We start from the raw sequence: 12,899 nt of genomic DNA, 5'->3' as shown, positions 1-12,899 counted from the left end.
TGTACTCAATACCCTCAGCACAGTCTAACCAATGTTTTCTACAGCGGCGACGTGATAACCCAACTCATATATTCAATGCCTTGGTCTATGAAGGCAAAAATACCAAATGCTTCCTTCACTACCCTATCCCTTGTGTCACCACTTTCAGGGATCTATAAACTTGCATCTCAAGATCTGTCTGTACATTACGATTCCTGAGGTCACCACCATTTACTGTAGGTGTCCAAATAGTATTTGATGTCCCCAACTACTCACACTTAAGTTCCAAATGCCACTGCCTTGCCTAACTTTCCAGCTGACCTATGCACTTCTCTGTCCTTTCACAACCTTCTTCACTGTCTGCCTCAGCCATTCCAGTAACTGCATTTCACAAACAAAAGAAAACCTGCAGATGCACACACAAGATGCTGGAGGAGCTCAGCAGGCCAGGCAGTCTCTATGGAAAAGAGTAAACAGTCAATGTTTCAGGCTGAGACCCTTCATCGGGACTGGAGAAAAGAAAAGATGAGAAGGCAGAGTAACTACCCCCACCCCCCCTGACCTTCTTACTCTGACTTTTCATCTCTTTTCTCCAGTCCTGATAAAGGGTCTTGGCCTGAAATGTCAGCTGTTTACTCTTTTCCATTAGATTGGTTTGGGCTTTATTTCAGAGTTCCAGCATCAACAGATCTCCTTTTTGATTGCAAATGGACCCTAATATTCTATACTTCATAATTATCACTATCCTGTTGTACTTAATGTTGCTACTTAGGTGCAGGGGCTGCTGCTACCAGTATCAGATGAGCAACATTTTGACACGTTCCAGGTTTTCTAAAGAGGTGATCAAATCTCCTGTCCTGGACCAATATGGTGACATGGTTGGAAGAGTTGAGAACATGGAAATGGCTCGAGAAGGCAAGGCAATCCAGAATAATGGTGCTGGTTATTGTTTATATAGTCCTCTTTCTGGACCATACTCTGCTAACTGTTGTTGGTAAGTTCTTGCTTTTATCTGGGGAATGTCAAATACAACCTCATATTTTATGTTCAGCCGGAGGAGAAATAATGAAGTGGGCCTGAGGTTCTCCAGCACTGAGTGGTCAAGTGTAAGTCACTGGTGAGTTTATTGTCATAGTCACAAGTCTGCCGGTTGGTTCAAGGACCAAATGATTGAAGGAAAATAGCCAATCTTGACCTGGTGGGGTGGGAATTCAGGATTCTGTAAATCCTGCCCTACAGTAGTTGCAAAAAGACAGCTTGGTCCGAATGGTTTCTTTGATGATAGATGTTGTCTTCAAAAAGGAGAGCCTCGTGTAGATAGTTCTGATAGTCAGGAATAATGTGCATGTGATTGGCCAGATCCACTACTCTCTGCAGCTTCTTGTGTTCCTGCACAATCAAATTGCAAACCAGACCATGATGCAACCAGGATACTTTCAACAGAGGTTTATTAGAGTATTCGGTGACAAGCAGAACCGCCTGAGAAAGTAAAGATGCTGGTGTACTTTCCTTATAACTGTATCAATGTGCTGGGCCCAGGACTCGTCTTCATATATACACACTGTATATGTATAGTATATAAATCTCCATAGCTGTAGAGAACCTTCCTTTTTATTCACATCACCACTAAACCTATAAATCGTAACTCCGACATTCACAAACCTACTAGGGACACAAGAGTAACGTCTTAACACCTGTGAATAATTGAGAGCTTTTTAAAAATGTTATGGTTTTTGTCCAAGGAACAACGCTGAGCCAATGATGAGTCCAATCTGCTAGATTTTGTGGTGATACCTCCCCTTAAAATACCACAGATATCATTAGATTCTCGAAAAGCAATGGCAAGGGGTTGTAAAGCTAGATCAAAAAGCAAAGGACTCAATGGACAGTTCCAGTTCCACGGTGAGGTTTAAATGGTTTGGATTTTTGAAAATTAGTAAGAGCTTTTTAAAAGTTTTATGGTTTTTGTCCAAGAAACAATGCTGAGCCAATTATGAATCCAATCTGCTATCTTCCCCTGGATCCCATGTGATCTAACCTTCTAGCCTGCCATGAAGGATCGTGTCAAATAAGTCATTATAGTTCATATAGACAACATCCACTATCTTCTACCTTCTTATTCGTCTCCTTGAAAACCTCCAAGAGATTTGTCAGACATGACACCCCATGCACAAAGCCATGGTGACTGTCCTGAGTCAGACTCTGACTCTCCAAGTGCTGGTAGATCCTGTTCTTTAGAATCCCCAGCGGCAATGTACCCAACACTGATGTCAGACTCATTGGCCTGCTTCTTTTTAAACGTCACACCACATTTGCCATTCTCTGGTCATCCAGAACCTCACCCTTGCCTAAAGATGAAGGAAAAGCCTGTACCAGGGCCTGTGCACTTCCCACTCTAGCCTCCCACAAGAGTGCATCAGCTCAATCCCTGGGATTGAATACAGTTTAAGGCCTTCATTACCTCCTCTCTGCTACCCCAGCTGCGGTCCAATTCACTACCACGTATTTCACCCCTTTTCCTTACTTTCAATCATTTTCTCCACAGTAACAACTGAAGAGTAATATTCATTAGAAACCCGGCCCCATTTCCTTTAGTTCCACACACATATAGCCATGCTAATCTTGAATGATCTTTACACGTTCTCCAAGGAAATTCCTTGGCTTAGCTTGTATCGGAATCTGATCATCACCACAACTTTACTCAGAAAGAGAGCTTGAGGGAAATTTTGGTTAAAGTCTACAACCTCCCAAACCTGGAGCTATAGGCAATCTTATGAAGAGAAATTTATGGTATTTAGTCATTTTCCCCTCTTATGTCTATAATGCAACAACATTTTTAGATATCTCCAGTGAAAATTGCCTCCAAAAGGCATCCCATAATTATTGCAAAAAGCCATTTGGTTAAAGTTGTATTCCAAAGTTTCAGAATGCTGAAAAACTTTCTCATGTAATATCAAAAATGAGTCCTGCACGTAGGTGACAGCTTTCATGACCTAGAGGTGTCTCACAATCATACCCACAATTGTTTCAAAAGGAAAAAGTTAAGACTGTATGACTTGTAATTCTGTAGCGACAGGAATGTTTAATGTGTCTTTACAGGACTGAACTGTTTCTCTTTCAGTGCCCATTATCCCCAGTTATTTGTATGAAAAGCATCAAGCCAAACTTAATACTTCAACACCACTGGAGCTGCCTCCTACAGCAGCCCCTCTCTTTCCCCACTCCAATGAGACGGATCTTGTGCTTGGGAAGAGCACTACAGCAGCCAAGATTGAGAATGAAGGTTTGGAATTGGGGAACACTACACAGGGAGCCACTCTTGACTCAAAGCCGACCACTGAAGCAGCCCAGTGCAACAGGGATGAGTCGTTTCTTGCGGAGGAAAATGTTCACATTGGATTGTTATTTGCTTCCAAGGCCATTGTACAGCTCCTGGTAAATCCGTTTGTGGGGGTACTGACTAACAGGTAAACACAAAAACATCTGAACCGACTGCAGAGTGTTTGAGCACCAATCTCCAAAAACACTATCGTGCTTTACGATGATCTGGTGTCCCTGTATGTTGTTCTATTGATCCTCAAAACTGGGCTTAAGATCTCAGTGTCCCACACAGCAAGGTTATCAGTTACAGTCAAAAAGTGGCATATAATGTGTTTGAATCATCCACTTGGCCTCACTTCTCACTTGCCACAATAAGTAGCCAGTCCTGACTGGAAGAAATCTGTCCTTGCCTGTGTGGGCGAGGCTGGCGTACAATTGCCCAACAAAGAATTCACAGTGTGTTAAGTTGTACCTGTGCTTGGGTTCTCTGAATCAGAATCAAATTTATTGTCATTGAATAAGTCGTAAAATTTGTTGCTTTGTGACAGCTGTACAGCACAGATATAACAAATCATTTCAAGTTAGATACATACATATATATTCATTTCATATTTAAATCTTTATTAATATATAATCTACAGCTATAAAATACAGAAATTCAACAAATTAGTATATATATAATTAATAAAGCTGAAGGAAAAACCTTATATATGCTAATGAAAAAATTTTTATAAAAGAAAAAGAAGGAAAAAAGAGAACCCCAGCGAACTAAAAAAAACCCACTAACTATAAAATGGAAAAAAGAGAAGAAAAAAACCATTAGGAACCAACTCCCGGAGCAATACATCTTACAATCATTTATGTGTATATATAAAAGAAGAAAAAGAAAACAACAACTGCCAAATCACATTTATATAACATAAAATTGGAAGGACCCATGTAAATTGATTCAAATTAAATGATAATATTTGGCAAAAGAGCCTCACCTTCTCTCAAAATCAAATCGGGGATCAAAAGTTCTACTTCTAATTTTTTCTAAACTAAGAAATAACATTACTTGGGAAAACCATTGAGTTAGTGTAGGAGCAGAGGTATCCTTCCACTTCAGTAAAATAGCCTCTTCTTGCCAACAATGTAACGGATGCAATTACATGTTGGTTTGAAAATGAAATACCCTGAATATGATGCGAAACTATTCCAAATAGAACAGTCAATGTATTAGGTTGTAAATTAATTTTCAAAGCTTTAGAGATTGTAGAAAGTAAAGATTTCCCAAAAGATTTCAACGAGGGACATGGCCAAAACATATGTGACAAAGTAGCTACTTCATTTTTGTACCTATCACAATAATTATCTATATTAGGGAATATTTTGGAAAGCCTCTCCTTTATTAAATAATAGTGGTGAACAATTTTAAACTGAATTAAACAATGATTGGCACATATCAAAGAAGAATTAACCATTTTCAGAACTCGCAACCAGTCTTCATTAACAAAAGTCATATTTAGTTCTCTCTCCCAATCTTGTTTAATCTTTAGTGAGAGGGTTTTTTTGGTAGTAAAAATAAATTATAAATTCTACCAATGGAGCCTCTCACCAAGGGATTCATATTCAAAATAGTGTCCAACTATATATTCTTGCATATATGGAAACGTAGAAACATATTTTTGTAAAAAATGTCTAACCTGTAAATATTGCAAGAAATGTGTGTGTGAGAGAGAATATTTACTAATTAACTCTTCAAAAGACATCAATCGACCATCACTACATAAATCTGCAAAAGAACAAATCCCCTTATTTCTCCATAAAAGAAAGATGGGATCAGTAATTGAAGGTTTAAATAGCAAATTTCAAAATACAGGACTAGACAATTTAAATTGTTTGAAATTCAAAGAGTTGCGAAACTGAAACCAAATCCGTAAGGACTGTTTAATAACAGGGTAGAAATTGAAATTGGAAATTTTAGCAAGTTGTAAAGGTAATGGAGCTCCTAATAGTGAAGTTAAATAAAGTTGATTAATAGCTTTAAATTCTAAATCAATGCAGGCTGGTTTTTGGTTCTTATCGAGCCAATATAACCAAAAAGATCATTGTCGAATACTAACAGCCCAATAATACAATCTTAAATTAGGCAGCACGAGTCCACCTTCTTTTTTAGATTTTTGTGTATGAAACTTATTAACTCTTGGTTTTTTATTATTCCAAATAAAGGACAAAATAGTAGAATCAATTTGATCAAAAAATTTTTGGTTAGAAAGATAGGTATATTTTGAAAAACATATAAAAATGTAGGTAAAATCATCATTTTCATGGCATGAATATGACCTATTAAAGAAAGTGTAAGAGGATTCCATCTAGAAAATAATTGTTTCATAGAGTCCAATAAAGGAACTACATTAACCTTATAAAGATCTTTTTTTTGTAATGATAATACCCAAATATTTAAAAGAATTCACAATTCTAAATGGAATGTCCTGATATATAAAAACAGGAACATTTAAAGGGAACAATTCACTTTTATTTAAATTAAGTTTATATCCTGAAAATTTTCCAAAATCATTCAATAATTCCAAAAGATTAGGAGTAGATTCTTCGGGGTTCAAGATATAAACCAGAAGATCATCTGCATAAAGAGAAATTTACAGAAATACCATGAATATTTTTAGCTTCGCGAATTGTTATAGCCAAAGGCTGCAATGCGAGATTAAGTAATAAAGGACTTAATGGACACCCTTGTCGAGTACCTCGTGAAAGTAAAAAAAAAAGGAGACCTCAGATTATTAGTAATGATGGTAGTGATAGGGTTCTTATAGATCATTTGAATCCACTTATTAAAATTATTACCAAAGCCAATTCTCTGTAATACATTAAACAAATAAGTCCATTCAACTCTATCAAATGCCTCTTCTGCATCCAGAGAAATAACACATTGGGGTGTTTTGGGTAATGGTGAATATATAATATTAATCAATCTCCGAACATTAGAAAAAGAATAACGGCCTCTAATAAAGCCTGTTTGATCCATAGAGATAATTTTAGATAAAATGTTTTCCAAACCGTTAGCCATTATCTTGGAAAGAACTTTAACATCCACATTTAATAGCGAAATAGGTCTATAAGATGAGCATTCAGTAGGATCTTTATCTTTCTTAAGGATTAAAGAAACAGAAGCTTCATTAAAAGAAGGGGGTAAATTACCTTTCTCAAAAGATTCATAAAATATTTCCAAAAGGTATGGAGAAAGTATTTTTTTCAAATTTTTTGTAAAATCCTACCAAATAACCATCGAGTCCAGGAGCTTTACCTGATTGCATTGACCATATAGCTTTCTGAATTTCATGCTCAACAATTGGAGCGTCAAGGGTCTGTCGATCTTCAGCAGTAATTTGAGGAAATTTAACCTTATATAAAAAAGCTTTCATTTTAGAGGGATCTGCTGGAAACTGAGATTTATAAAGGTCAAAATAAAAATCCTGAAAGATATTATTAATATCATCATAATTACTTACTATATCTCCATTATCTTTACGAATCTTTAAAATTTGTCTTTTAGCTGTAACAGCCCTTAATTGGGAAACTAATAGCCTATTAGTTTTATCCCCAAAATTATAAAACTGACTTTTTAATTTAAGCAAATATCCTTCAATAGGATAATTTAATAATAAATTATATTGTGACTGTTCCTCTCTTCTTTTAAACAATTCGACGTTTGGAAAGATTGCATTGAAATTATCTAATTCTTTAATTTGTTTAGCAATTTTATCTACTCCTATTTTTGTCTGTTTCTTCAATTTAGCTAAATAAGAAATAATCTGACCATGTAAATAAGCTTTTAATGTATCCCAAATTACTAACTTTGAGATATTTCCTGTATTATTAAAGAGAAAAAGCTCTTTTATCTGAGTTTCAATAAACTGAACAAAATCTGAACTTTGTAACAAATGTTCTGGAAAACACCAAGGTGGTCTTGTAGGAACATCTTTCAAATCAAATATTAAATTTAAAGGAGCATGATCAGAAATAACAATTGCATCATATTCACATTTCTGAACATTAAGTAAAAGTCGCAGGTCAGCTATAAAATAGTCGATTCTCAAATATTTATTATGAACATGTGGGGAAAAAAAGGAATATTCTCTATCAGTAGGATGCATATGTCTCCAGACTTCAATTAAACCATAATCAATTAAAAAGGAATTAATTAGTGATGCAGAATGATTAGGGAGTTGATGTCTAGATGATGATTTATCTAACAAGAGATTTAAGCAAATATTAAAATCTCCACCCATTAATAACATATATTCATTTAAATCAGGTAATAGAGCAAAAATATCTTTAAAAAATGAAGGATCATCAGTATTTGGTCCATATATATTAACCAAAACCGTTTTCTTCTTGTAAATTGTTCCTTTAACAATCAAAAATCTACCATTAATATCAAATATAATATCCTCCTGATTAAAGGGAATATTGGAATCAATAAAAATGGAAACACCCCTAATCTTACTTTGAGAGTTTGCGTGAATCTGAGGGTCCTTCCAAAATTTAAAAAATCGATTGTTATCACACAACCTGGCATGTGTCTCTTGTACAAAAATTATATCAGATTGGAATCAATTAATAACTTATTGTCATTGAATAAGTGGTAAAATTTGTTGTTTTGTGACAGCTGTACACAGCAGATATTAGAAATCACTTCAAGTTAGATACATACATATATATATATATGTACACACACACACACACACACACACACACACACATATATATATATATATATATATATGTGTGTGTGTGTATATACAGTGGCATGTAAAAGTTTGAGCACCCCGGTCAAAATTTCCATTACTGTGAATAGTTAAGTGGGTAGAAGATGAACTGATCTCCAAAAGTCATAAAGTTAAAGATGAAACATTCTTTTCAACATTTTAAGCAAGATTAGTGTATTATTTTTGTTTTGTACAATTTTAGAGTGGAAAAAAGGAAAGGAGCACCATGCAAAAGTTTGGGCACTCCAAGAGATTTGAGCTTTCAGATAACTTTTACCAAGGCCTCAGACCTTGTTAGGGCTATGGCTTGTTCACAAACTTCATTAGGAAAGGCCAGGTGATGCAAATTTCAAAGCTTTATAAATACCCTGACTTCTCAAACTTTGTCCCAACAATCAGCAGACATGGGCTCCTCTAAGCAGCTGCCTAGCACTCTGAAAATTAAAATAAATGATGCCCACAAAGTAGGGGAAGGCTATAAGAAGATAGCAAAGTGTTTTCAGGTAGCCGTTTCCTTAGTTCATAATGTAATTAAGAAAAGGCAGTTAACAGAAACGGTGGAGGTCAAGTTGAGGTCTGGAAAACCAAAAAAACTTTCAGAAAGAACTACTCGTAGGATTGCTAGAAAGGCAAATCAAAACCCCCGTTAGACTGCAAAAGACCTTCAGGAAGGTTTAGCAGACTCTGGAGTGGTGGTGCACTATTCTACTGTGCAGCGACACCTGCACAAATATGACCTTCATGGAAGAGTCATCAGAAGAAAACCTTTCCTGCATCCTCACCACAAAATTCAGCGTCAGAAGTTTGCAAAGGAACATCTAAACAAGCCTGGTGCATTTTGGAAACAAGTCCTGTGGACTGAGGAAGTTAAAATAGAACTTTATGGCCGCAATGAACAAAGGTATGTTTGGAGAAAAAAGGGTGCAGAATTTCATGAAAAAACACCTCTCCAACTGTTAAGCACTGGGGTGGATCGATCATGCTTTGGGCTTGTGTTGCAGCCAGTGGCACGGGGAACATTTCACTGGTAGAGGAAAGAATGAATTCAATTAAATACCAGCAAATTCTGGAAGCAGACTTCACACCGTCTGTAAAAAAGCTGAAGATGAAAAGAGGATGGCTTCTACAACAGGATAATGAACCTAAACTCACCTCAAAATCCACAATGGACGACCTCAAGAGGCGCAAGCTAAAAGTTTTGCCATGACCCTCACAGTCCCCTGACCGAAACATCATCGAGAATCTGTGGATAGACCTCAAAAGAGCAGTGCATGCAAGACGGCCCAAGAATCTCACAGAACTAGAAGCCTTTTGCAAGGAAGAATGGGCGAAAATCCCCCAAACAAGAATTGAAAGACTCTTACAGAAAGCGCTTACAAGTTGTGATACTTGCCAAAGGGGGTGTTACTAAGTACTGACCATGCAGGGTGCCCAAACTTTTGCTTCGGGCCCTTTTCCTTTTTTGTTATTTTGAAACTGTAAAAGATGGAAATAAAAAAGTAATCTGCTTAAAATATTAAAGAAATGTGTCATCTTTAACGTTATGCCTTTTGGAAATCAGGTCATCCTTTACTCGCTTAGCTATTCACAGTAACAGAAATTTTGACCAAGGGTGCCCAAACTTTTGCATGCCACTGTACATATTATATAACGTATAGGTAGATAGTGCTAAAGAATAAATTCATAATGCAAATACAGCCCAGGGCTTTTTGCTGAAGATTGCAAGTTATGTCACTCTTTCCTTGACCATTCCTCAGTTGATGGAAAATTCTAAAAATGACTCAGCAAATCTACAAGCTGCTCCAGGTAGTTCACAACATGACTTCTGTCCAGATGATTTCGGTGAAAAGCTGAATTAAGGGTTGAAATTCCCTTCCTTCTGCTTTACAAATCGTGCTGGTGCACCTCCAAACCCTGAAGCATATTCATTTTAGAATCAGAAATTTTAAAAGGACTCTGCATCAAACAAACTGACCAATTTACTCAGTCAAGATAGCAGGAGTTATGGATTTGTACAGTACGGGAACAGGTCTTATGTTTGTTTCTCATAGCTCTTCTGACTTCATGTAAAATGCTTTTACTCACATTCCTGCAGAGTCCGAATATCTGACCTTCCTTGTAGTCGCAAAGCTGATGGAATATATAAAGGTGTTACCTTCATTTGAGCAGGCAGGAGAATGAGGTTGACGGCAAAAGCAAATCAGCCACGATTGAATGGTGGAGCAGACTCGATGGGACAAATGGCCTAATTCTGCTTTTATGTCTCATGGTCTTATACAAGATATGATATTTCAAAATTTGTACTCATAACGGCAACAAAGGTCTTCAACAGAGGTAACAATGTGGGTTCTCCTTGATACTGAGATTCTGATAATTCTCTGAATAAACTAATTTCCTTTCTTTCAGAATTGGATATCATACTCCAATGTTCACTGGCCTTGTGATATTGTTCGTGTCAACAATAAGTGAGTAGCCTCTTACCTCAGTAACTGTTAGGCATGGGATATTGTGGGGTGGTGAAGATGTGGTCTGTACTCGACACTCACTTTCAGAGAGCGTTTCAAATAATGTTGTACAGGAGAGTACACAGTAGGATCTTGAGATTAAGGAGGATGCTTTAAACAAATTAATAACTTGTGGGATGAATGGAAAATCGGGCAGGGGACAAGATAATGACATTCTCCAAGGTATCATTTCCAAGGGTTGTCAGAGCTGCTCAGTACTGATGTCAACGGATGACCATGAGAGGACAACTCAGTGACAGAAATAAGGCAGGGTGGGGCCGATAGAAGTGGGAGAGTCTGGCAGGGGACATAACAATGTTAGATTTTGCCACTGTTGAGTTCATGTTCTCCTTGCTGTAAAAATGAACTGTGATGTGGGGGATAAGTTACAGTTTAAAAGCTCCTTCATATTCTCATTCTTAATACATGAAAATTCCTTGTTTTCTCGGCAGTGTACGCTTTCTCGAACACCTACAGCCTGCTATTCTTTGCTCGAGCCCTTCAAGGGATCGGCTCGTCGTGTTCCTCTGTTGCAGGTACTTTTCTCAACATAGATGAACTCGAGATGAAGGGGTAAGTGCAAGACGCCAGTTGGAGGAGAGAAGCAGCAGAGGGAAGTAACTGGATAATTCAGAGCCTGTGCTTTAAAGACTGAAGATTGTACAGAGAAGAAATGACTCACAGGTGTAACAATTTTCAAGGTCTTACAAAAACAAAAGTGGCAGGCAGTCAAAAGAAATTATCACATTTCAGTTTGGTGACCTTGGAATCAAAATAATGTAGAATAGAAGGAAGCTACTTTGAAGTGTTCACCGAACCAAGAATGTCAACAACACATGGTCTCAGATGTAGAAGCAGTTTTGAAAGTTTGAGCTTTAGTATGAAAGATAAGAAATGTGTCGTTTGTAAACGAAATCTCACATTCTTGGAAATAGGGTTGGTTGGGATTCTAAAGACAATGTAGTAGTTAGGATTATAACCGGAGCTAAAAGTAATTGTTTAGAATTATGTAACAGGGGGAGAAAAAGCCCTTCAACCCAACTCACCCATGCCAATCAAAATGTCTATTTGATCTAGTTCCATTTACCTGCATTTGGCCCAAACCCCTCTAAACCTTTCCTATCCACAAGCATGTCTAAATGTCTCTTAAACATTGTAATTGTTAAATACTATCACAATGAAATAATAATTGGCTGACACGTGCATATTCACAAGCGCAATTGCCGAATCCGTGGTTGTGACAAAAGGTAGACGTGGGGGTTGGTTATTGAGTAAAGAGTTTCTGAAAGGGAAGAGTAATCATGAAACAGTAAAAGCGGGCTACAAGCTGAGCCAACAGTTACATCAGGGTTGGAATAATTTGAGGTGTCAGGTCCAGAATTTGGTGGGACACAAAGATCAGATGTCATTGACACCAGGTTTTTCCAGAGGCAATCTAGGGGATTGTTGTCCATGGAGCAGAGGATCAGTGAAATTGACTGGAAAAATGTTTGATGGGGTGGGGAGGAAGTAGGGTTGACAAATGTAAAGGAATGGTGTTAGAACATAGAACAGTTCAGCACACAGACAGACATGTCAGCCCACATCTGTGCTGAGCATGAGGTCAAATTAATCCATTCTGCCTGTATGTAATCCATATCCCACCATTCTATCCTTATCCATGGGTCTGTCTCAAACCCTTTGACTGCCAGCATTGTATCCACTTCCATTACCACCCCCTGACAGCCACATTCAAATCACCTACCACGTTCTGAGTGTAAAATAAGAAACTTGCCCCACACGTCCTGTTTAAACATTCACCCCCTCACATTAAAGTGATGCCCTCCAGTATTCAATGTCTCTACCCTGGTGAAAAGATGATTGTTGTCTACCCTATCTATGCTTCTTACAATTTTAAAAACTTCATTGACACTCTAGTGAAAAGAATGCAAGTTTGTCCAACCTCTCATTATACCTTCCCTCTCCAAAGGCTCTACATGCTTCTTATCATGGGGCTCCAAGTGCAGCCTTGCCAAAGTTTTATACAACTGCTTCATGACTTCCTGACTCTTATAGTATACTTTACGCCCCTAGCAATGTTACATGCATTCTTTACCATTCTATCTACTTGCACAGCCACTTCCGGGGAGGTGAACTATCATCACCACTACCCTTTGGTCTAATCTTTATGAAGATTAGAGTTCAAATTAGTCAGGTTATCTTCACAGCACCAGGTTTAGGAACGGTTATCACCCCTCAACCATCAGGCTCTTGAACCAAGGGGATAACTTCACTCACCCCATCACTGAAATGTTCCCACAATCAATGGACTTGCGTTCAAGGACTC

General features: G+C 37.5%; 1 protein-coding gene across 1 annotated transcript in view; it reads left to right on the top strand.

Moving 5' to 3' along the window:
- Positions 1–912: 912 nt before the first annotated feature.
- LOC140202066 (synaptic vesicular amine transporter-like) overlaps positions 913–12,899 on the top strand; it is a 45,382-nt gene continuing 33,395 nt past the window's right edge. Inside the window, exons 1-4 of the mRNA XM_072266925.1 lie at positions 913–973; positions 3,101–3,446; positions 10,476–10,534; positions 11,026–11,109. Of these exons, the coding sequence (XP_072123026.1) occupies positions 913–973; positions 3,101–3,446; positions 10,476–10,534; positions 11,026–11,109 (550 nt within the window). The remainder of the gene's footprint in view (positions 974–3,100; positions 3,447–10,475; positions 10,535–11,025; positions 11,110–12,899) is intronic.

This window comes from Mobula birostris, chromosome 8 (genome assembly GCF_030028105.1).
Source record: "Mobula birostris isolate sMobBir1 chromosome 8, sMobBir1.hap1, whole genome shotgun sequence".
Classification (NCBI taxonomy): Eukaryota; Metazoa; Chordata; class Chondrichthyes; order Myliobatiformes; family Myliobatidae; genus Mobula; species Mobula birostris.
Note: the sequence above shows the minus strand (reverse complement) of the source record. Positions and strands in the feature narration are given on the sequence as shown.